A 23,806-nucleotide genomic window follows, 5' to 3' on the forward strand; every position below is an offset into this window, starting at 1 on the left:
CCCTAACGTTCTGTGATTCTGTGAAATCATGCGGACTTCCATGCAAAAGCACTGTGGAGGAAGAAGATTTGCCCTTCTTTTTCCCCTTCAAGGTTTGACAAGATGCTCGACATCACTTAGAGAAGCTTTGAGTTCCTTGGATGGAAAGCACTAGGCAGAACATGTAGAAAAGATGTTATTATTCAAACTGAAATTAAACACTATAAAAAAACCACACCAGTATCTCTTTTCTTTCTTCCCTTTACAGTCTTGTGTTTTGACTTATCTTTGTTGCAAAAGATATACGGGCAAAACTTCAAGTACAGTGTAGCTTAGATTTTAAAATCAGGTTAAACTTCCCAGGTTATATTTAATTCTGGTATTCTGCCTCATGAAGCACTGTATATTCCCCACACCCACACCTGCTGCCCTTGACTAACCTCTAGACATAAAGGTATGTGGTTACACGGTCTTGCAAGTTTGGGGACAAATAAGGTGAGTTTTTTACCTTGTACTGTTTATTGTTAAGGGGTTATTTTTCTTTCTTGCTTTATAATCTGCCCAGTAAGCACTAAAACAGATCTTAGCAAAGGGGCATTGTATACACAAACAACAAAACACTATTTATTTAAAACATCTCTTGCTTTAAGGCTTGTGTATGGCATGCAAAGTCCAACTGAAATTTAAGGTGGGGAGGCTAATGTTTTGCTAATGGGTGGACCTGCACTCAAGTTAAGTACTTTAGCGTATGGTGCCTGAAAACTTTAATTGTTGGATTTTTCCATGAGCAGCATCCAAAACCATGAGGTCTCCTAAAGCATCATTAATTTGCTAATCTTTTTTATAGTGATCAGACTCCTCGCTTCATTTCCTGGTTGTCTGAGAACCACAGCAAATGACATTAAATACTGATGTGATAACTGGTAACATAGACAAAATGTCATCTTTGCTCCTTTTTTGTAGCAAGTAAAAATTATTCTACAGATAACACATGGAAAAACTCAATCAGGTAGCATGTAAGACATCGTAAACTCAGTATATATTGTGAAAAAAATATTTCAGGAAATTTTTGCCGTGCAGTGATGATTTTCAGTTGTGCTTAAAATGTTTGGTCATTTTAAAATTAGAAGATAGGTTTATATGTATGCAGTAGCAATCCCTACATACTTCAGCTCCAAAACAGAGTATAGAGGAGAAAGCAGTGCTATTTTGGAGTGTCCTGTTTGGTCTTTGGATTCTTTTTGGTTGTGTAACAGTTGCTGCCAAATGCAGGGTAACTTTGGAATGGAAACACCTGTCAAGCCAGACATGGGTGATCCAGTTCACCTAAATCACTAAGTAACTGTGAGGTATCCACATCTGGATGATACTCCCTGCTTGGATGGGCTCTGAATCCATCATGCATGTATGTGAAAGGTGCTGAAACATTTTTATAGCCCTTCCTTGTGTGCACTTTTGAATACACAACCTCTCTGTCTTCCATTATCCATCAGTAGCGGGACTGTATTCATTGTCACTATGATAATGAACTTAAACACTGACAGGTAACAATCAAAAGCAAGAAAAAACTGGTGCATGTGATTCACTGCTGCAGCAACTTCAGTTCTCAGCATGCACCTCATGACGAATTAGGAGCTGACCCAGCCCAGTCCTACTGCTGTGTCTGGGCAGTAGGTACACAATCACTGCCAGCAGTCTGCAAACAGCAGAACACTGCGTCTGTTAGTGCAGTAAAGGATAAGCAGCAACACGGGCATATTCTCCATGTCCACCTGCCACCTTTATTCTGGATTGTTTTTAGATATCCTAATCTGGGTTTGCTTGACACTGAAGCATTGTAAGGACTCCTGCATTTACCAGTCCTTCCTCTGTGATACCAAAGAACTCTTGAGAAGCAGGGCTGCCAATAGAAAGAAAGGGGAAATGGGAAAACCCATAAAGAACATTTTTGGTAGACCATCCTAAATTCCACTAGAAATCTTAGGACACTAAGAGCAGAGAAAAGGCAACACACCACAAGGTGTTTGCCCAGAATGGTCTGCAAAACAGCACTGAGCACACAATTCAACAGCTCCTGCTGATCACTTCAGTGAGATACATTAGCTATGTAGCAGACCCTGTGCTTGGACTTGCTTCAATGTTTCCCTCACATGAGGCACTCGGTGAACTAACTTCCTATGTAAAGGAGAAATATGGATTGCTTCCAGTGCCTCTCGAGCGTCAGTTTACAAAAACCCATAGGTTTGGTTTTCTCAGAAGAATGGAGGGCATGTTCCTTTCCTAAGATCTATCCTCTTCTTAAAAAAGTCTCAAAGTCTCCATTGCACGGTGTTACTGCTCTGCAATTTATTTCTCCGTAGTCGTATTTGTCACATAACGTACTTCTGAATCTAAGAAGCAGCGATTAAGGTGCTGAGGTATGAGCTGAGGAATAAATGTCTTACTGACTTCACCTCTTAGAAGATGGAGGCATGGTAGGCAACACCTTTGCTTTCTTCTGTTTCTTCTGCTGTCTCTTAGGAAGACTTTAAAGCCTCCAAAGGAACTTAGCATACGGAGACCATTTGTAGGCATAAGGAGATTTAGACAGCAACACTCTCCCGAGAAAATTTTGATTTAACCCATCACATCATACCCAAATCAAAACTTAAGTTAGCAGGATTTTATAGCTGGGGCAAAGAATGCAGTCAGTTTTTTTGTGGGAGATTCAGAAGTCTGTAAAGGTGGAAAAGTTCAAGGGTTTGTTATATTGCTATTCTACGCTGGCTGTGCACCTACTTGGTAGCCTAAAAAAAACCCAACAAACTAACAAAAAAAACCCACCACAAAAATCAGTATTAGGACTTAAAAACTGCTGTGGCAATGTAGGCTTCCTGCATGTTCTGACTCAGAAAAAACAGCTCACTTGCTTCTCATTCCTCATGGACAAAGTCCCTTTTACCTGAGGCAGCTTTGGTACTCTCCCAGGTATAACATTTTCTAGCATCATGCTGTCTTGACTTTGTGGACAAAATCCTTCAGTAGCAGTGTTTCCCTCTTAGCTCCTAATGTAGAAAGCAAGACATTCTCTATTCCAAGAAATTTCCCTTCCTAAAAACATGACAAACCACATATGGTTTTTAAGAACAAGAGCTACAACTTCCAGGGGGTTAATTCAAGTGTATATATCATGTCTCTCTCATATTGTAACAACACTGATGTTCTCCACTTCCTAACGGGGCAAAAATCTCCTTTCTTACATGGTTCAAGAAGCAATGGCTCATAACAGACTTCTGAAAAAGGGCAGCCTCTGATGATACCAGCAGTTACTTCCGAGTAAGGTTTCAAAAAGTTTCACCTGACAGTTTCTGAACAATCAGGTAATATCCAATTAAGATTTCTCTTCTGAAGCAAACAGAGACTATATAAATAGTGATGCATGAAAACAGATTAACTTCATCTGGGTAAAACAGTTCAATTGATTAATTGGCCAAACTGGCCACAGCTGTCATCAGAAAGATCAAAACCCCTATCAAACACCTCAGAATTTCTTTATGAAAAATACAACCACCTATGAAGTTAACTATGGTGTAAAAATGCTTTAACCATATCAGTTTATGTTGTACTGAAAGGACAAACAATAACAGGCCAGAACTTACTATTTTACCAAAGTACTGGCTTTTTGCACTTCTATACCATTACAGTTACATTTTAAATGTATTATTTCAGATTAGCAAATAGGTTAATTAAGCATTGTAAAACATGCTAATCTGGAATTCTAACTGAAACACACACATCCAGTTCCCCCCCTCCCTGTAGGCTTGCACTTCAGCTGTTTAAACCAAGTTGTAATCAGTTTCCTTGTCTTCCCTGGTATTTGAACATGAGCCACACATGCTCAGGTTAAACAAACTCTGCTAAAAAATGTTTGGGTTTGGGTTTACTTTTGTCTTCTCCGCCCCAACCCCACACACACACAGAGGCAGACCCCCAAAGCCCTGGACAAATGTTCATTTTTGCTGGCATCTCTGGCAGCAGTTTCTGATCCCAGGGTGCTGTTGGAGGACCAGTCTGAGAGTGTTCCCCAATGTGATTTGCCTCAAATAGACTAAGGATAGATGGCGAGGGAATAACTAACCAGTCGACTTTTGAGGATGCCTAACTTAAATCTAAACACGTTTGTATTTACTGGTATAAATCTTCCTTGGACACACAGGCACTACCTTTGAATCAAGCCTGACACAGGGTTAGCAGAACTGACTCCCGCACTGCTTTCAGTTTGAGTTTATAGAGGTCCAAAGGTTTGCATCGGTGGGCAATAGCAACATCTACAACAGGAAGCACAGTAAACATGTGAAACTTGTAAGACTTTGGTACCCAAGATAAAGTTTAGTTACCTTTCTACCTCCTGCCAATGGTAGCAAGTCTGGATACCAAACAGTTATATGCAGGTATGTTACTTTTTCCACTGAAGATATTTTCTCTGTTTCACTATCCAGCATTATTTCCAATCTTACTCCCTCAAAATATGCTTCCTTAGGATCGCTTGCATCTACCTAAAACATATCAAGACTTACAGCATTTTTAAAATTTACAGAAATCATACAGTATTGAAAACTGCTTGAAAAATAACATTTCAAAGTTGCCAAGAGTTACTGTTTAACAGCAATTTACAAACATAGTTGCGATTCTGTCTGAGCAGAAATTATCTATTGGCAAGCTTTCCTCAGTAGGGAACTACTCAGTAAACCTGCTCATTATTCTAAAATCCTATCAGCAAACAAACTTATTTAACTGGAATAATCTAAGCTGCACATCTTGAGAATCCTGAGGTCTTAAAATATACTTAAATATACAAACGTATACACAATATTGAGGAAAAAATAAAGAGCAAATTAAGTTTTATTTTACTTGCCAGACTTAATTACAAGATGTAGGGGGAAAACTGTAGGAAGTTGTCTTTAGAGAATGTAACATGAATATGACTTGTATCTTACCAGAAAGTAGACTGCAACTGCAAAACCAATCAGTTTACTGATTTAATTGGGAGAAAACATCCGTTTTCTTTCTGCAGATAATCCTCCAGCACCCAAACTGCCCATTTATGCCCGTCATATTTATGTTTATCATGTTCTATGTTTGTGTTTGCTAAGTCCCAACCTGACAGTTTCCATAACCAGCTGAACCATTCTCACTGCCCTGTCATAGGGAGTAGCTGTAGCAAAATTCAACAAATTTATTCAAGATTCTTTTCTCATTTGTGAATGTTTTCCGAGGGACAATGTCATACTCTGAATTTAAATTCTTTTGCTGAAAATTAAACCGTGAGCAGTTCAAGCCTATGTTCTCAATAGGCTTTTTACATGGGTATGTTTGTGCATTTACTCAAACATTTAAACATTCATAGAAACTACTAAGAGTATGTAAATGTTTCAGGATACAAACGTTTGTTTCTTTTTGCTCAGGGACTCAGACCACAAATAATAAACACAACTCAATCCGTTCCAACCTTTATCATCAAAAACAAGCAAGCAACCAGACTCAGGAAATTTTACATGATCAGCTCTCCTTTCAGTTTACATTTACCAGCCCAGCTTCCCTGTAAGACTTCAGCTGAACATAACGCATGACCCAAAATACTTCAAAGCAAATGACACCCAAGACATGCATTTCCTATTCTGATTCTGCATGGAGCTTTCTTTCCTTCTTCCTCTATTTTTTTAAGCCCAAACCCAACCTTTTAAGAATTACATTTCAGTATTCAAATGATCGCAATGACCTATCTTTACAGAATATTAGAAAGAACATAAGGAAACCTGAAAGAACAGCAATTCCTAATCGTCCTAATTTTCCCCAAATTTTAATGCTAATCCATTAGAGAAGCCACCTCCAGCAGGAACATAAGGCATGACTAACCATTGCTCGAATTTAACCGAGCTGATGTCTGTTTATAATATAGGAAATGAAGGCAAAAAGCAATGCAGTGAATCTGGTAACCGGCTGCTGTGGAAATAATTTTGTTGCAAATTCTTCTCACATTCTGATGGCTCCATGTAATATAAAGAGAATCTGTCCACCACAGCAGCCCCATCCTTGTTGGAAGCAGAACGAGTGTCATATTTTAAGTAAAACATTCACTTAAATATATTGCATTTAAATTTTTAATGCATAGGATATCTACACTTAGAACATCTAAAGATGGCTTAGAAGCAAAACTAAGGGACAAACTTTGTGTAAATATCTTCCCCCCCTTCCTGGAGCAAACATTTTCAGTCATATAGGGGATAAAAACATTTCTTTCCTATCAACTTTTGTTTGCACATTAAAAAATTAGGTTCCTCCAGAATATATAGCGTATGTTTCAATAACTTATTTTTTCAGTATGAAATAGCATCTTGAAAAAGATGACAAACAGCAGTCACCTTGAAATGATCCTCTGAAAATAAATATTACCTATAGAATCATATGGGACTATTAAGCTTAGAATCTGTGCAATTTCTTTTAAGTGAACTTTTGTATAATCAAAATGTAAACTACAAGATAGTTAGACTGAAGAATATTTTTGAAATATCAGCAAAAAGGCAAACAACGTATAATGTACAAATAAACAACACAGTAAATAAAGAACCTGCCTAGATGAAGGAGACTGCCTGTTCATAAAGTGTCTACTCAATTTGCAAAAAATATTTTTGTCTAGCATACCCATATTCACAGCATGTACTCAAATGCCAAGTCAGATTTTGTAACAAGAGTATATAAAGAAACATCATTTAGACACACAAAACATGAAATTTATGGTAATGTTTTTAACCAATGCTGCATCAATCACATTTATAATTTTTCTTATAGCATGTGATCAAATAAAACAGAAAACCAGAATGTATACATTGCTAATTTTTTAAGTAATGTTATGTACATTTTATTGCCAGTATATGCACAATGGTAAGCATAGAACTATAAATACACAATGTAATTAAACAGTAGAAAACAACAAGGATGTTACACGTAACAAAGGAACGAAAGAGGAGATACTATTTTCTTGATGTAGCTGCTAAAAAGGGCTAGCGGCGAGTTATGACAGTCTCGGTTTTAAGTCTTTACATATATTTCTACAACTTTTTCTCCAAATAAATCTCTGCAACGGCATTACTTCTTTAACAACCACTTCTTAGCTCCTTCTATTGCATTCACTTCAAACTAAAGTGAAAACAACCTTTCATGTAACTACAAGCATCTGACTTCATTTTTATTCAGTTTTGCTTTTCAGGGTTCCTAGCAAGTAAAGTGTATAAGTAGTTTCTTATGATATTTGGCTGCAACGTTGAAGAGTAGAGTTCTGAACACACATTAAATGATAATTTGGACAAAAAAAATATTTTCTATAGCTTTCATCAGGTGCTATATGCAGCAGCTCAGTCAAAAGGTAGTAACCCTGAAGAGGTAGAGAGAATTTTAGCCTGGCATAGATCATCATCCTTGGCACCGCTATTTTCTCTCTTATCAGGATACACTTCCTACAACTAGACAACACCACAGTCAAAAGGAAAAAAAGTCAGGAAACAAAAAGTTCCACCATTCCTGGGAAGGGCACTGTTTCATCCTAGCTCTCAGTTAATCAGCTTGCTGCTTATATCCAAGACAAGAAAAAAAAAAAAGGAAAAAAGAAAAAAAAAGACAACACTTAGGGACACATTTACTTGATCTTTGTTCTCTTTCCATTATCAAGTTCATAAATACAAAGAAGCATTATTCACAATAAACCAACTCTTTTTCAAAAATGGAAAAACAAACCCTGGAAATACTTCCACACCTTAATCCAGATGGGTCTTGAGGATGCTATTCAAGAAAACCATGCAAATAATTTGGTGCAGCTTTCCCAACTCATCCAAAATAGAGATCTTTTATTTATTTTTTTTAAATTAAAAGGTGGCAAGATCCATAGCATTTGTGACTATTCCCCCTCCCTCCCCATTTAAATGCAATGCAGAAAATCTTGGTGCTTTTAGGAAGGTAAGGAATAAATAGTTTTCTGCACTGTTGTCATAAAATCCCATGTGAGTTACAATACAAGACTACTTGTTCCAGCAATTAGGTTGAGAGGAAACATTCTAGTGATAAAGATAAATACATACTGAGCATGCTTGGGCAGAGCACTCCATTCTGAAGCATCCTGCTTGAAGAACGAAAGGTGACAAGGATGGTTCACGTCCATCAAGTGACCATTAACTCTGCTGCTAAAAAGCAGACTGCCACACTACCACCAGGTCGGCAATGCTGCCCTGAAAGGGCTGTCTTCCACATTAAGAGGTACTGGTTGTACCAGTCCCCTGCTGCGCACACTAAATTCTTATTTATGCAACAAACATACAACCAATGAACAATATCACTTTTACAGAACTGGATCAATCCAGCTTTTTTTATAGGCTTATTTCTCAATCTCCAGAATATCCCAAACAAGCTGTAAATAAGATGATGAACCACCAACACAGTGAACGAGGCTCACTGCAGTTCAGACTAGTTCAGCCTTGTTTCACATCACTTCTTGTTTCTAGCGAAGGACATGATACTCAAACAAAACAGCAATAAAAAAGTAATGTTATCTGCAGCTGAATAAAAGCAACAGAATTTATATTTTAACTTCTGAAGCTTAAAGCATACCTTTTTAATTAGCATTAAAAAAAAATCTCTTTTTTAATACAATAACACTGGCAAAAGTTAATGGGAAGACACAGAGGATTGCAAACAGGATATCTGATGGATTAGATTATTTTAAAATTTTATTCTGCTTTGATCAACTGATGTTAATACTGTTTCTCCTTGGATTTGGAATAATTCTATTGCAACAGTCACATGCAGGCTGAGGACAGCCGTTGGTTGAAGACAAAAAAAAAGGGGGGGGAAAACAAGAAAAAAGTTCCAAAAGTTGTATGTAAGAATTTTCCTTTCACTGAAGGGGGCTTTAGGAGACCTGGTTAATTCTTGTCAGCTTCATTAGCTTTGTCCAGACAGATCTGCTGTCGTATCCCCTGGTCCAGAGCCTGTTTGTGCACGTTTGATGTACAGGTTCAGTAATTTCATCTGCAAATTTAAGCCAGAAATTAACTTTGTTTAGTATTTGCAAACTGTACAGACTGCAAGTTAGTACAACAAAGGAGACATTACATCTTTTTTTTCCCCTAAAAGCAAAATTTTATTTTACACAGTTGATTCAAAGGTATCACACTTGCCAATGAAAACATCAAACACAGCAAAATCTGTCACAAGGAAACTGCTCAAGCTTCTTTAAGGATGCAAAGAGGAGAATGATCTAATGTAGCCAGATTAAGACAGATAGAATATTTTCCTTAAATTACAATGCTGTTCTAAAGAAGGTGGGCGTTTCTTTATTTCTTTTAAGTTAACATTAAAGTTTTAAGCCTCTAGTTAAGAGTTGCTGATGCTGCTATTTAGTACAGCTTCCAATACTGTCTAGAATCACACTCAACACAATCACTGCCAGGGATTTTGAAGATACACAAAATTAGTTGTCCTGTTTTATTCCTAAGGACAAAAAGATTCACAATTAACATACATTATTTTGCATACAAAAAGATGTAAGAGATATCAGTAAAATCATAAATATCCTGAACCCAAAAGGACCACACACTGATTACTATTAGCATTATTTCAAATTAGAGGTACTGAAAGGACTGATAAAAGCAAAATAACAAGGAGGGAGAATAAAACTGCTGTATATAACACATATACATACTACATTTACTGCTTTCCAATCAGAACTTGAACTAAAAACAAGACAAGAAATACTGACAGGAAAAGGCATGCTGAGTGCAGCCTCTATCACTGCTACTGGAGTTACAACCAGTAACTAAATCCATTAAACAGCAGTAAGAAACCCAATTTAACGTTTATTCCTAATGCTAAAGTTCGTACACTTGCATAAATAAAGATGTATGGATTTTCAGTTTTGAAGGTTTTTATGACGAAGTGATACTAATCCTTGGAGGGCTTCAGGAGCCCTGATATTCCATTCAAGAATATATCTTTATGAAACCTTCCATCAGCTGCAACCAAAATGTGAATGTATACACGCAATTATGAACCAAGATTTCTTTAAATGTTATCTTTTATACTTACTTTACTGCCAGTGAGTTGACTGAGATGTGGTTTTAGTTCATCACCAATTACTGCATGAATGGCTACAAGGCAGAAAACACATGCCTTACGAACACTGCTCTCTGAATTATCATAACCCTAGAAAGCAATAAAATTAACATTAATACCTTATCAGTTAATGATTAAAAGTCTCAGAAGCTATTTACTTATTTACTATGAAAAATACATTGAACTCTACAGTAAATGAATGCTAGTGTATGCCCAATGAAGCATTCCAACAAAAAAACAAACACGCAAACACAGAGCACGCACTTAAAAAGCAGGCTGCTTATTCATCACCATTGATAACCATTTTCCAGACTGAAATTAAAACCCACGCAACCCTGTTCATAAGTTACACTGAAAACAGAGCTGCTGCCATGCAATAGGGGAGTATGTAAGAGAAACTGTTCCTAGATTATACAGATACTTACATAGACTGGAAGACCACTCAATTTCGAGCTTCCTTACTCCGAAAGAAGTATTCTCCTAACAGTTTAAGATCCTTTCATTAACTCCCGTCTCATTCCTTAGTGATTTTTCTTTCTTTTGCCACTTTGCTAGTACCCCTTGGCTGCTGTCTCACTCACACCCCCTTCTCAGAGGGCCCCTTCTCTGTCGCTGCCTTCCTGCAGATGTTACAATTGGATCCAACCCATTAAAGACAGCAACCTGCAGAATGCAGCTGCCAAACTCTGAATTCTTTATCCATCACGTGCAAATCAAAGTATCTTGGCTGATGAGGTGGGAAAGAATTTATTTGTGAAGACAAAAGAAGAGAAACCTCCGATATCCTTCTAGTTTTATTAAACTTTCCCCAATCAACTGCTTCTTTCCTCTTGCCTCCCCCAAACACCAGGTGATAAGACACTACAATTATACACAAGTACAGCATGCACATTTCAGACCAAATGATTACAGCTTGAAAAAAGATACAAAAAACCCCCAAACCTTATAGCTGGAAAGTATCTACCAAGCTTAACTATAACCGGTACTTTATATCCTACTGAGATTTCCTTTTGAGTCCTAACCACAATTATAATTAAGCTACCTGCCAATCAAAGAGTTTGTTCCGACTCTCTGAGTTATTTTGGGTCAAATATTATTTTCAAGAAATCTTTGCAACACTTACATATACAGTTTCTTTTTTTGTTTGTTTGGGGTTTTTTGTTGTTTTTTTCTTTTTCCTTCTTTACTTCTTGTCTCCTTACCTGTATTAGACCTGGCACAATCTCTGGTAAAAGCTGAGTCAGGGTTTCTTTAGATACTCTTTCTATGACTTTGGTCTGCATTTTGATTGCAGCCAGATTAATGGGGTAATCTGCAGTTTGGATAATTGGACAAAGAACTTTGATGCACTGATCTGGGCTAATGGAAGTGGCCAGCATGGAAGCAGCTTCTTCAGCAGATCTCACCACCTATTGAAAGAATAAGTAAAGCACATGGAAATATTATTTACGAGTTACTATGGCCTGTTATCTGGAAGTAATAAAGCATAAAGATTTCTTACCGAGAGCTGTACAATATTCTAGAAATATGTGAATGAAGAGCCCTTTAAAAATCTGTTAGCAAGATTCCAACTATTGGACATACTTTCCTAAAAACAAGACTCTCCCAATATTCTGTGGCTAATCTATGTTCTCGGCAATATGCACAGCAGTTTTTTAAACCCGCTTGTTGAATCGAATCTGAAACTTCTCTATTCTGCAATACACATCCACTACATATTGAAATATCACCACCTTCATAAACCTGTGATTTCTTGCATTGTTGTTTGTTATTGCTCGTTAGATCAGCGATCACTGACAAGTTTTCACATTCATCTCAAAAAGATGTTTAATGACATGCCTAGATTGCTGATGAGGAGCTCTAGGAGTCAATCTAGCTGTTTGTCATTTCAGAAAGTTTGAAAGAAACTATGAAAGAAACTAAGACAAGAGAATACTTTAAAGCCTGAAGAATAGGCAGAACAAGAGTAATTAGGTAGGAAATCAACCGGTACAGAAGCTCAGGATACAACATAGGCACAACAGAGAAAATGCACATCTGATCTTCATGTTAGTGCAGCTGTGGCATCTGTGATCTAACAACACAAACCACTGTACAAAATCAGTGGTTTGTCCAGTGATGTACAAAAACTTCCATAACTGTTCCTTTCCATCCTTGTCCACTTTAATCTCTCATTCATATACACAAAACCAAGACAGAAAAAAGCACAGTAACAGAGAAGGAAAGATGGGGAAGAGACATTGTAATAAATTCAGTATATGAAACAAATCAAAAGGGTGCAGGAAAAAGAGAAATGAGTATCAGATGAGTGATAAAAGTCATTGGGATGGGACAAACTGCAGTCAGACTTCAAAACCTGGACTCCACAATAAGTTCCATGTGAAGTAAAAGTCCTTGCATGGGGAGAGCAAGGAGAAGATGTACTCATCTAATAACAAACCTGGATTCTTTCTTTAGCATCAGTGACACTGATGTGAACTGTTTAATATTAGCATGGTTACTGCGTTTCTTACATCTACGTGCATTATCCTTTATTGTGTATGCATGCACCACAAATACGTCTGAACAAGATTACAGTTCACCTTCCTAATTCTGAATCACCTCACTACTCTCAGCCACAGCCAACTCCTCCCTTTGATAAGTTCCCCTGCATCCTCCTCTAACAACACTCATGAGCACAGCATGCTCTCCAATAGCAGAGCTGGCTAAAAATGGAAAGGTTTGACAATTCCTTGCCATGTCCAGTCTCATCTCTCAACCCTGAACCCTGATGAAATCCAAAAGCTTGCTGTAGAGCTCCAGGACACCTCTATCTAGCATAAAAGGATAACCCCCTCCAGTTACCCCTTGAAGAGCTATAGTGACACATAACTGGTTACTATGTCCTTCTGGACAGCACCCAAGGCAATTGTTACTAGGGTTGATATTAAGCATTTGAGAGATTATAAAACACATTATTTCCTCAGTAAGATCTGACTTATTTCTCAGACATGTTTTGGACAGTTGTTTCATTTCATCATAATTTGTCAAAACCTCAAACAGACAGAATAACTGATTACTAACCTCCTTATGAGGATCCTTATGTGCTTCTAATGTCTTCATGATTGTGAGCTCTGCGTAGTTCTTAAACCTTGCTGGCTGGTTTCTTAGAATTTCTCTTAAAACTTTCAATGCCAAAGCTCTAATTGCATGCTAAAGATTTAATATTAAAATAAATGAGTTATGTATCATTAAACAGAGATAAGTTTTAACATTAGTTCAGCAGCTGGAAGAGTCTTTGATAATGGGAAAGTATCATTATGCTCTATGCATATATACAGTATGAGTCTTGTGTTAACAAAGCTAGAAAAAAAAATCTTTAATTTCCTGCTTTTCGATATCTCTTTCTGAATATAATTCAACTGCAACATCATAAACATGTTGCTAGCCTAATTGAGCTACCTGTGCTACCCAGAAGTTAAGCCGAAACAATTTCACTCATCATAAGTGCTGATAAAACCTTTAGCATTACATCACACAAATACATTTTTGAATTTTGTTTTTCTTTACAAATTATTATTTTTTTAAAATCAAAAACAGGTATTAAGTGTATTTTTGATCCTCAGTAATTTCAAAAACATGGCTCTTGTAGAGAACAATTACACAGAATTCAGTTTTTTCCACAATCGGCATTCTGTACTTTAGAAAGATGTTGTTAAATGCTTTGCCACACGTGGTGTTTTGACATGAAAGATTCCACCAGGGGCTATTAACAGACAAGTTTTGAAACCCAGTGAAAAATGTTTCATTTCATCTATTGTGTGAGAGTCAACGAATAAGAACACTGGAGAAGGTAAGCGTTTTTCACCATCAGGACATTCAGACTTCAAGATATTTTTGTATTTCCACAGTTGTTTTGTTTTTCAAGACCAACTGGAATTTTGCCCTTCCTACAGCCCATACAGATTTCAAAGACACTGAGAGTAAACCATGTGCTTTGCTAACACTCTCAACTAGATTAATCTGAATTTACCTCTTTGTCTCCAAGTGTTTCAAGCAGCAAAAGTAGTATTGTTTTGAAGTGCTCATCCCAAACACCAAAAGACTCTTCCTGAGTTAACTTCATGAGCTCGTACAGGGCAGTCTTTCTTTCCTCAACTCTCTCATTATGGTTTGATAACTCTTTCAGTAACTCTGCAACCAGATCAGAATGGTCCATGGGAGGCTCTGTCAAAAAGTAATACAGAAACACAGTTCTCAAACCACTGCAAATAAGTATTAGTACCTGCTGTACAACTGAAGGGTATTTTCTAGGACAGATGGCTGGCTTTCTTGCATGCTTTTATTTTGTTCCCCAAATTTGTCCGCAATAATGCAATTTGGCTACTACATTTTCAGTGCAGCCAACACTGCTGAACAAGCTTACAATCATCAAAAAACCCCCACAATGATATTGCAAAAAACCCTGTAAAACTGCTTTATGGCAAGGTTTTTCTAGACTTGCAATATCCAAAGTGGTAAGTACTCCATGTCCTTTTAAATCTGATCTATACACATGGTTCTTCCTCTCCTGTATGACCCTTCCATCCAAGATGATAAATTCGTCTTTTTCTCTACTTCTATTAAAGAATTGCTTAGACTTTTGTAAGCTGTGATTCCCAACAATAGTCAGGCTGTTAACACAAACAGGGGAAAAAAATGCACAAGAATGGTGCTTGGTACAAAAAAAAACCAAACAGAGTAGAAGCAAACCAAGGCCTTTTGTCTCACAGAGATTCCCAATAGCAGCCATTACAAGATTTGGATCTGGATTTTAGTTTTAATTAGAGAGAATTTAATGATGATGGAAAAACACATTAGTAACAGCACTCGTATTTGTAAACACTGGACCTCAAACAAAGTTCTACAGTCAAAAAACTTAAAAATGGTCTTAATGAAAATTAAATACCAAGTTGTTGCTTATAAGCTATCACCAAGACCCATTTAGCCTTGAGGAAAGAAAAGCACATACCTTCCGTCTTTGCACTGAGACACTTGCACAAATCAACAGAAACATTTTTTTCTGGCAAAAGATTGAAAGTATTGGCATAAAATGCAAGTGTTCCTGCACTACATCTTTCCTAAAATTATTCAATTTATTAGCACATGAAATACATCCTCCACATCAAATTTATTAGGTCACCACATTAGAAACCACAGCCCTTTAACATCTTCTTTTACTGCACTCACACAGTAACTTTAAAATGCCTTACAAAGCACCTGTGTTAAAAAAAAGTAAAAGCTGAATACCACATATCAAGTACCTTAAAATCACCCATCAGTTACCTTAAAAATCAGTTTTTGTACCCAACATTCTATTTGCATTCTGCTTTGCATGAATTATCAGGAGCATAAGCACTTGAAAGCAGAAATTTTCTTCTGCAAGCCCTTCTACTGCCTCTAGGTTAATGCACACTTTTCAGACTCTCTAAATGGATCATTAATGTCTGCCTAAAGGACAGACTGAAATTGCATTAGGTGAGTTATTAATTAGTACATATGAGCAGAACGGACAATCACTTTTACAGAACCAAGATCATTACTTATATTACCAGAACTATTACACTTGTTCTACCAGACAGTGAGGATTACAGCTATAGTAAATCCTATTTTGGGGAATGCATATTGACACATTATTAGCAAAACTACCCATATCTGTTTGAATAAAGTTATTTTCACTGTGGATGTATCTGAACAGAAGAATTTACAACTCGAACATATGGAAGGAAGGCATAAAGAGAGGAAAAGACAGCAGCCATGTCCATGCAGGAATAACGGGAGGAAAGAAGCTCCAGTAGTGGAGGAAATAGCTGGAATTTCTGAGAAATGCAATTCCCAGTCTGTATTTTTCCATTCCTCTGCATGACTTAGCACCTAGTGTTTCATTTCCAAACATTCTCCAAATAAGAATGGAGAAGCGTATTCAAAAGCCTACTCTCAAAATTTCTGTTTCAGAAAGCAAGTGAAACACAAAATGAGGAGCAGCAGATGCAACTCCTTCATTTGAATGAATTAAAATATGCATTAGAAATATAAATATTTGATGAAGAACAGCTCTTCTCAAACCAATCAAATAATATCCTTTTGACAGGGTAAACTGTGTAGGGGTGAAAAGGGAACACATAGGTATGTCCTGAATTTAGTAAAGATTTTCCTACTGCTATCCACAGCATCTTAATATTGAAGCTATGCAAACATGGTGGCCAAAAAAGACAATGAAGTGGGTGGGAAACTTGATGAATCACTTGCAGGGTGATTGGACTATAAATGGCTTTAGTAATCCAAGAGGATATGAGTGATGTCCCTGCTCAGGTCTCTGCAGATTGTGGTTCTGTTTGATGCTTTTGTTAATGATATCAAAGGAATATGGAGACCACTTATGAAATCTGCAGACGACATCAATTTAAGAGCAGTTACAAACATTCTAGAGACCAGGATAAAAATTGAAAATTATCATGAAAAATCAGACAAATGGTCTGAAAGAGAAAGGACGGTAAGTGTAAGGCACAGAAGCAGAAATCTTAAGCCCATATACAAAGCGGCAGGTAAAAAGGAAGATGCTTGGAAAACACAATCCATGGCAGTAAGCTGAAATAAGTAAGCTGCTCGGGACACTCTTTTCCAACCAGAGACTGTGGACTGCTTTTAAGGAGTCTGGAAGTGACTTAGAAAACCAGGTTTCCCTGTAATTCAGATGAAGAACATCTCCCTTGGGGTGGGGAGCGGAATGTTAGTGGTTAGAAGATTTAGGCTGTGACTCTGAAAATTCTTTTACTGTAAGAGAGGTCAAACACTCAAATGGCCATGTGGAGTACACTCTGGCATCTCCTCCACTGGAAATGTTGTTAAACAAACTGTCTGCAGAATACAGGTTCACGCCTCAGAGCTCCTGACAGGACTACAGGAGCAGCTACGGTTTTCCCATCTAGCCCTGTACTTCCACATCTTTCTCCAAGTAACACACGAGAGGACAGCTGGGAGTCCAGTAAAAACAGGACTTGAATAGAGGAATGAATGCAAGTACTTTGATAAGACCCATTAAAGAGCAGACCTAAATAATGCATTGCACTACTCTCCAGCCAGGACAAGCTAATGCTGGATGGGGATGCTTCACTCCAGCCAATCAGAGTTTCTACAAAACCAGAACCTGCTGGTGCAGCACAGATTGCATGTGGTCTAATGTCATATCCAGAAATACGCTGTCAGGAGGTATAAAGAGGCTTATCTCATGTAACAGTGATTCAGAATCTTGATCATAAACTGCCTCTGTATATGCATGACAAAGGTATTGAATTACTGATGTTTACATTACATTATTTGTGAAACTTTGTTTCCCCCCTCAATCTTTTTCAGAAGACAATAACTGGCCACATGCCTCTTCACTAAAGAGAAAACAAAGAGAAATGCAACTTACTTGGATTTGGTTTTAATTTAACAAAAACTTAAAGTCACTTATAGACTAGCTGAATAAGACACTATGTCAGAAAATAGCTTTGTTTTTGAACAGTTTCTGTAACACATCTTTGCTGGATGACAGAAACAAAACAGTCAGAAGGGGGGAAATTAATTTGTCCCTCACTATTAAGAAATTTGTTTACTTAAAACCTGATTTTAATCTGGTAACTGAATATGAAATATCAACAATAATGAATACCAGATTATGAAAACTACCTACTACTTTTTAAAACAACAATAGCAGTGGTACTTGGGAACCTTCCCAACATTTAGATATAAAAAACTGCCCAAAAATATACCAAGAAATATTTAAAAGTAGCTCTAGAGTCTACTAAACAACAGCCCAAGTTCCTAGACTTACATGGGCTAAATGAACGACCTTTCTGGTAAAAGCTGGAGGGTTTTTTATTTTTTTTTTCTTTTTAAAGAATGTTTAGTCAATAGAAAACAGTGATGCCATGTTTCAAATACAAATATATTACTAACAAAATACTTAATCTTTCACCTAATTCCCAGACTGGTTTGATCCTGTTTTACTTCCTTGCTGTATCCCCCCCCACCTCTCTTTTAAATTTCAATCATAAAGCAATCTGGTAAGTAAATTTATATTGACAGAACTGCTACTGGATGTGCTACCAGAAGTATACAATATAGTTCAGTATTTTATCTCATTTTTACCTTTAATCTCTACAAATACCAAGTAATCCAACAATGTCACTCAAAAGGATTACCAAAATAAACTAATTTGAAATACAGCATTTGTAAAAATCTCTCAAAGAAGTGGCACTGGTGACACATGTATTGCTAATAATAAATCCAGAAACTGAACTAAAAGATGGAAAAATCTCAATTTTTCTCCTAGCACAGAATGCAATCTGAAGCTCACCATCAGGAAATTGCTCTGCATCATCATCGAACATGGCTTCTTTCAAAGCAGATTTATTAAACGAACTGATACCATCAGAATAATTGTATGGGTTATAATCTCGTGAACGTGGTGAAGAGTGGGGAGGCATTGTGTTGAGTAATGATGTTTTGTTATCAAGAGCAGTCCGGCCTGTATCGCTCACTCCACTTCCTGCTATTCCAGACGCACTGCAAATCTGCATGAAAAGAAATACCATATGAGCATATGAAATACACAGTGACACTTTCCAATTAACTACATTCCTAATTCATCTATGCAGCAAAAACTTACAAATTTCAAAAAAATTCAAATTTCAAAAATTGCAAACTAGCCTTCACATAAGATGTTTTAGGAGCAGTTCTCTAAAATAATGCATGAACTACAAACAGCTGTCAGTATTTTATCTCAGGAGTTTGATCCTAAGTAATTAAAAACAGCAGCACAGAATGGTGGGGGTTGGAAGAGACCTCTGAAGATCATCCAGTCCAAACCCCTGCCAGAGCAGGATCAACCAGAGAAGATCACACAAGAACACGTCCAGGGCGGTTTTGAATGTCTCCAGAGAAGGAGACTCCACAACCTCTCTGAACATGTTCAAGCATGTACTTTTTTAAGGGTCTTGACGATTCTGAAAGCCAAAGTTCCACAGAAACAGAAGTTTAAAACACTGCATGTAGCATTCAAAAATCCCCTGGTTTTGTACAGAGTAAAATAAAACACTTGGAAAAACATATATTAAGGGTACAGACCTCTCAAAAACTGAATTCCAGCTGTTTTGCAAGATAATCTATTTTTAAATTCCTAACATTTTAAAGAAACAAACAGCTACTGCTACTTAGAATTAGCATTTACATTTCCAAAATGTGGCTCAAGACTAGAAACATATTTTTCTAACACTTTGAAGTAATTTAGGAGAAATGTCTCATTTCAGAAGTCATAACATAAACCTACAGAAAAAGATGCTTCATCCTCTGTAATAAGTCATTCACTGGCTTGGTTTGCCGATACCAAGATGCACAGAGTCTGAATACTCACCGAATCACCATCATCTTTTTTGGAATCTCGTTTTACAGGCTCATTCATATCTTCCTGACTACGAAAACTGAAATTCTGAATGGCTTCAGTGACTCCACGAAGAGAGCTGTAAATATCTTCAGAATTCATATTTTCAGTGTCATAGTCAAATGCACTGTGGGCCACAGAGAAGGACATAGGAATTAAGATAGATTTATTTTGTGACCTCTTTTTTTAAAGTAACATTACCATAGAACTACAGAAACTCAACCCACAGTAATAAAATTATTATTTTCCTTTAAACACATTTAGGAAGAAAGCTGGCTCTCCATATATGAAACCTGTTTTATGGTACATCTTAGTAAGTATTCTGCCACCCATAGAGAAAGCACTGTGAGTAGCAAGCTAAAGGGCGGGCCACATTACGTAGCAACAACTACCTGAAGAAACAAACTTGGGGCACAGCCCTTCCTACCTCAGGCCAGCCCTGGCACTTGTCAGACCCTCTGGGGAAGCTAGGCAGCTCACTGGACTGTTATTCCCACTGAGGGAGGGGGATTATTTTTCAGCATCTGTCATTTGGTGCAAAACTTTGCTCCACATTTTCTCTGTTGGGGTTACAATTTTGGGTAACGTGTAAGGAAGCTTTAGATGCAGAACTGTAGCAACATCAGCCTACATTACCTTGGTGACAAAGTGTTCTGTGATGTATTGGTTGGGGAAGTGAGGGGACTTGACCAACTTGCTGGGGAGCGTGGAGTAGGTCTTGTTAAAGGACTTCCCATTGATCCCTGGAGAAGGAGAGGTGAGAAAAGATACTTCAGTAGGACTTCAGCTTCCCTTCTAACTTACTATTTCATTTATTTTCTAGTGCCCAGAAACATTTAAAGACCTTCAATTTAATTTCTTGGACTGACTAACCAATTACTCCTAATTTCAATCAGGTATAACTTTGAAATGACTAAAGTAAAAGATAAATTACTCTTAAAAGGCACATTCAAAGTTAAGTAACTTGGAAGCAACATAGACCTAGAAAGTACCGCTCTCTGGAGTGGGAAGAGTGATATCTGCTACTAGATCTTCTACAGAGGATTTGGGTTGTTTCCCCTCCTCTACCAACCTTCTCGCTCTCACAAACACCTCTACTGACATGGACATGTTCAAAACACCACTAACTTCAGAAAGAATAGTAAGAGAGGTGTAGGCACCTGACCACTGTTGCCTGTATTCCGGAGATGATTATGGAGAAGCTTTGTGGCTCCATCCTGAAATGTTTTTGGTAAAGCACCCAATAGCATTGTAAACTCTGGAGTGTTGAGTTCAAAAAGGGAAATCAGCACTGACTGTGCAGCCTAGAAGAAGAAAATACAGATTGAAGACATTAATTTGAGTTTCTAAAGTAATTTTATTTGCAAGAAATGCTATAATGAGTAGTAATCACAAACTATGACGTAAGTCTTGATCAAGCTTGAATAAAGATGTTAACAGAAGTGAACAAAAGCAATTCTTATTTGTTGGCAAGGTGGAAGTTCAGATATTGATAAATCCAGGCACAAAACAACGAGCTTACACTTTGCACAATCATTTTACCAAGCAGTCTTTCAGAAAGAAGCTCCTCAATGCCAGATTCTTGCTTACTAAAAAAAAAGTCCTGAAGGAATTAGCAAAATGGCTTTTAAAGGGTTTGGCAAATTGAACAGATTTAAAGAAAGGAATGGAATACACCAGGCAGGAACAAGCCTGCAATTCCTTCTACTGAGTTCTGCAAGGAGTAATTACAAGTGCTGGATATTCAACACAATAGCTTGAAAAGGAACAGTCACTGCTTTAGAAATTAAAAACAAGCGAACAAAACCCCAAAAAAACCAAGAACAAAAAAGCAGATACCCGAATTTGCAGTAAGACAGTCTTGATTTTGAGTTGTAGTCATAGCACTTGATATTCTTTGTAACTTATCCTATAGACAAACTAGTTAGTTAACCTTCCCCCTCTTTCCTGTCCTGCTTCCTTTATCTTTTAAAAAGACAGGCAAACATCGTGAGCAGTAATTTAGTTGACTACATATTCTAAAGATGAAAACTGTTAAGCACTGGAGTTTGTAGTTTACTGGATGTCACCTCCCACATTCCCAATTTTAATAGTTCATCTTTAACATCATCCTCATCCTACAGCATGTTCTACTATATATATTTTATCAGAATAAGAAGTTGGAGCTCTTTACTGACAAAGCAACACAGTGGGTTACACAACAGTCAGGTTTTCTCTAGTAAAGGAATGTTGACTGGAAGACTTGGCAATGTTTGCACACTCCGATGAATATCCACTGGAGGGTCTAACAAACCCATCAACATAGCAAGTAAACTTACATACGCAATGAAGGGCTAGAGATTAAGTTCTCCAGAATTGTTTAATAGTTTCTTTGTAGAACAAAACTCTGATGCCAAGATTAACCAACTATGTCTAGATTATACAGCTCGCCATCAAGGTCTGCCATGCACTGGAGAGAACCAGTGCCTCACGCCAGACAGAATGATAGGCAGCTTGCTTAAGCAGCAATATACTCCAAGCAGGTAGTTTAGAAAATTCTTTTAGACATTTATTCCCCTCCTTTTGCTTCCAGAGCAATGAACTGTAGCATTTTTTAATTAAAAGTGGAAAGCCAAGGTATGAGCACACATACCAGCACACATCTAAGTATTAAGTTTAATGACAAAAATACTAGCATGTTACATTGCCACAAATTATCTTTGCACGCTCGTGACTGGCTGTTTTCTTTAACTTTTATTCCCTTCTCCCTCTGATAGCCTTCCCTTCGAGTGAACACCCCGAATGCTCTCTACAATCTGTCTTTAATGTTTCTCTTTTCCTTGTTATTTCTTATGCTCAGTCTTCTAATAGAAACTGATACAAACCAAAACCAAAACAAATACAGAAACTGAGCAAAGGCTTAGGAGTTACTACTTTCCTATTTCTGTCTTGTTATCTATGTCTCCACTCCATATCACTGTATCTATTTAAGCTTCCAGTAAAAGACAACGACAGTCCAGTGTCATATCAGGGACAAAACCTTATATTATCAAGTCTGCTGAAAACAAAGTTCAACTCAAAGTATCAAAATTGACATTGACTCACAGAAGGTTTTCAACTATGCAGTCAGCTATTTTTTCTCTCTGCCTTTTCCTTGACAAAAAAAGGTATTTTAGAGTATTTGGAGGTTTTTTCCCTCCTCATCATAAACTCTCTCTCTTGAGATTTAAGTCCAGTCATACAGACAACATCTGCAGTAAGGATTAGAAATATTTTTTGTTTTGTTCTTAGAAGAACTCTTAAGATTCTAATTCTTTCCAGAAGAATTTTAATCTTAGAAGAAATCTTAAGTTCTGAAACATGGAATTTTACCTTCCAGAAAGAAGTCCCACGTCACTGAACTGCACTAAGAGTGCCCAACTTCAGATAAATAAAATTTAAAAAGGATTCTTCACAATGCTTAGTACTGGAAGTGTTTTTACTAATACAAGCCCAAACCCATAAATTACACAGAAATACACTTGGTAAAACCTTTTAATGTAATGAAATAGTACTAAATGCTATAACCTTATTGAAAGAAATAAAAAGCCTGTGATAGCTGGCTGTGAAGCCTGTTAAGAAACATCTCATATCATCAGAATAATTCTTCTGACTACTTATTGATGAAATTTTATTTTAAAGAGTTATTAACAGCTTTTGGCAGTTAGTTGCCTCTAACAGCTGTGTTATGGAAAGAAAAAATAAAATGAGAAAACTTCAGATAATTAAGGTGTCTCAGATGATTAAACTCACTGGCAATTCTTTCTGTGATTCAGTTACTTATTGACATAAAAATGCTTATTAGAGATATGAACCATCAGATAAGACAGCTTGCCACGTGTCTCAGTACTAAAACTTTACTGATTTGGAAGATAGTGCTGCTTCAATTCTCTTACTGGTTTATGGTCTTATATATGTCACTAGAACATGGCACTAGGCAAGAAAAGTCCATAGGATATAATCTATTACTGCTTTCTCCTACTCATTAAGTTATGTAAGAAGTGAAAGACAGAAACATTATCTTGAATATAAACTCTGTGGTTTTTTTATTACATATTACAAACACTGCAGATATGAAGAAGTTGTGAAAGTTATTTTAATTTTTGTTCTCTTTACATTACACACTTTGAGACAGTTCATGGCACCTATGAGCCATCAATTAAATATATTTATTTAGCATTCAAAAAGTGTTAGCATGCAGCTAGGATAATGGCAGCTAGGACAGAA

The 23,806-nt window shown here is 37.0% G+C and overlaps 1 protein-coding gene across 1 annotated transcript in view; it reads right to left on the minus strand.

The window, feature by feature from the left end:
* Nucleotides 1-8,719: 8,719 nt before the first annotated feature.
* The window catches only part of CLASP2 (cytoplasmic linker associated protein 2), a gene marked incomplete at its 5' end in the record, with an annotated part of 56,265 nt that continues 41,178 nt past the window's right edge, over nt 8,720-23,806 (minus strand). Inside the window, 9 exons of the mRNA XM_010181184.1 lie at nt 8,720-9,036; nt 10,093-10,209; nt 11,322-11,528; nt 13,183-13,311; nt 14,132-14,325; nt 18,479-18,695; nt 19,535-19,688; nt 20,198-20,304; nt 20,722-20,865. Of these exons, the coding sequence (XP_010179486.1) occupies nt 8,950-9,036; nt 10,093-10,209; nt 11,322-11,528; nt 13,183-13,311; nt 14,132-14,325; nt 18,479-18,695; nt 19,535-19,688; nt 20,198-20,304; nt 20,722-20,865 (1,356 nt within the window). The remainder of the gene's footprint in view (nt 9,037-10,092; nt 10,210-11,321; nt 11,529-13,182; nt 13,312-14,131; nt 14,326-18,478; nt 18,696-19,534; nt 19,689-20,197; nt 20,305-20,721; nt 20,866-23,806) is intronic.

This window comes from Mesitornis unicolor, unplaced genomic scaffold (genome assembly GCF_000695765.1).
Source record: "Mesitornis unicolor isolate BGI_N332 unplaced genomic scaffold, ASM69576v1 scaffold47543, whole genome shotgun sequence".
NCBI lineage: Eukaryota > Metazoa > Chordata > Aves > Mesitornithiformes > Mesitornithidae > Mesitornis > Mesitornis unicolor.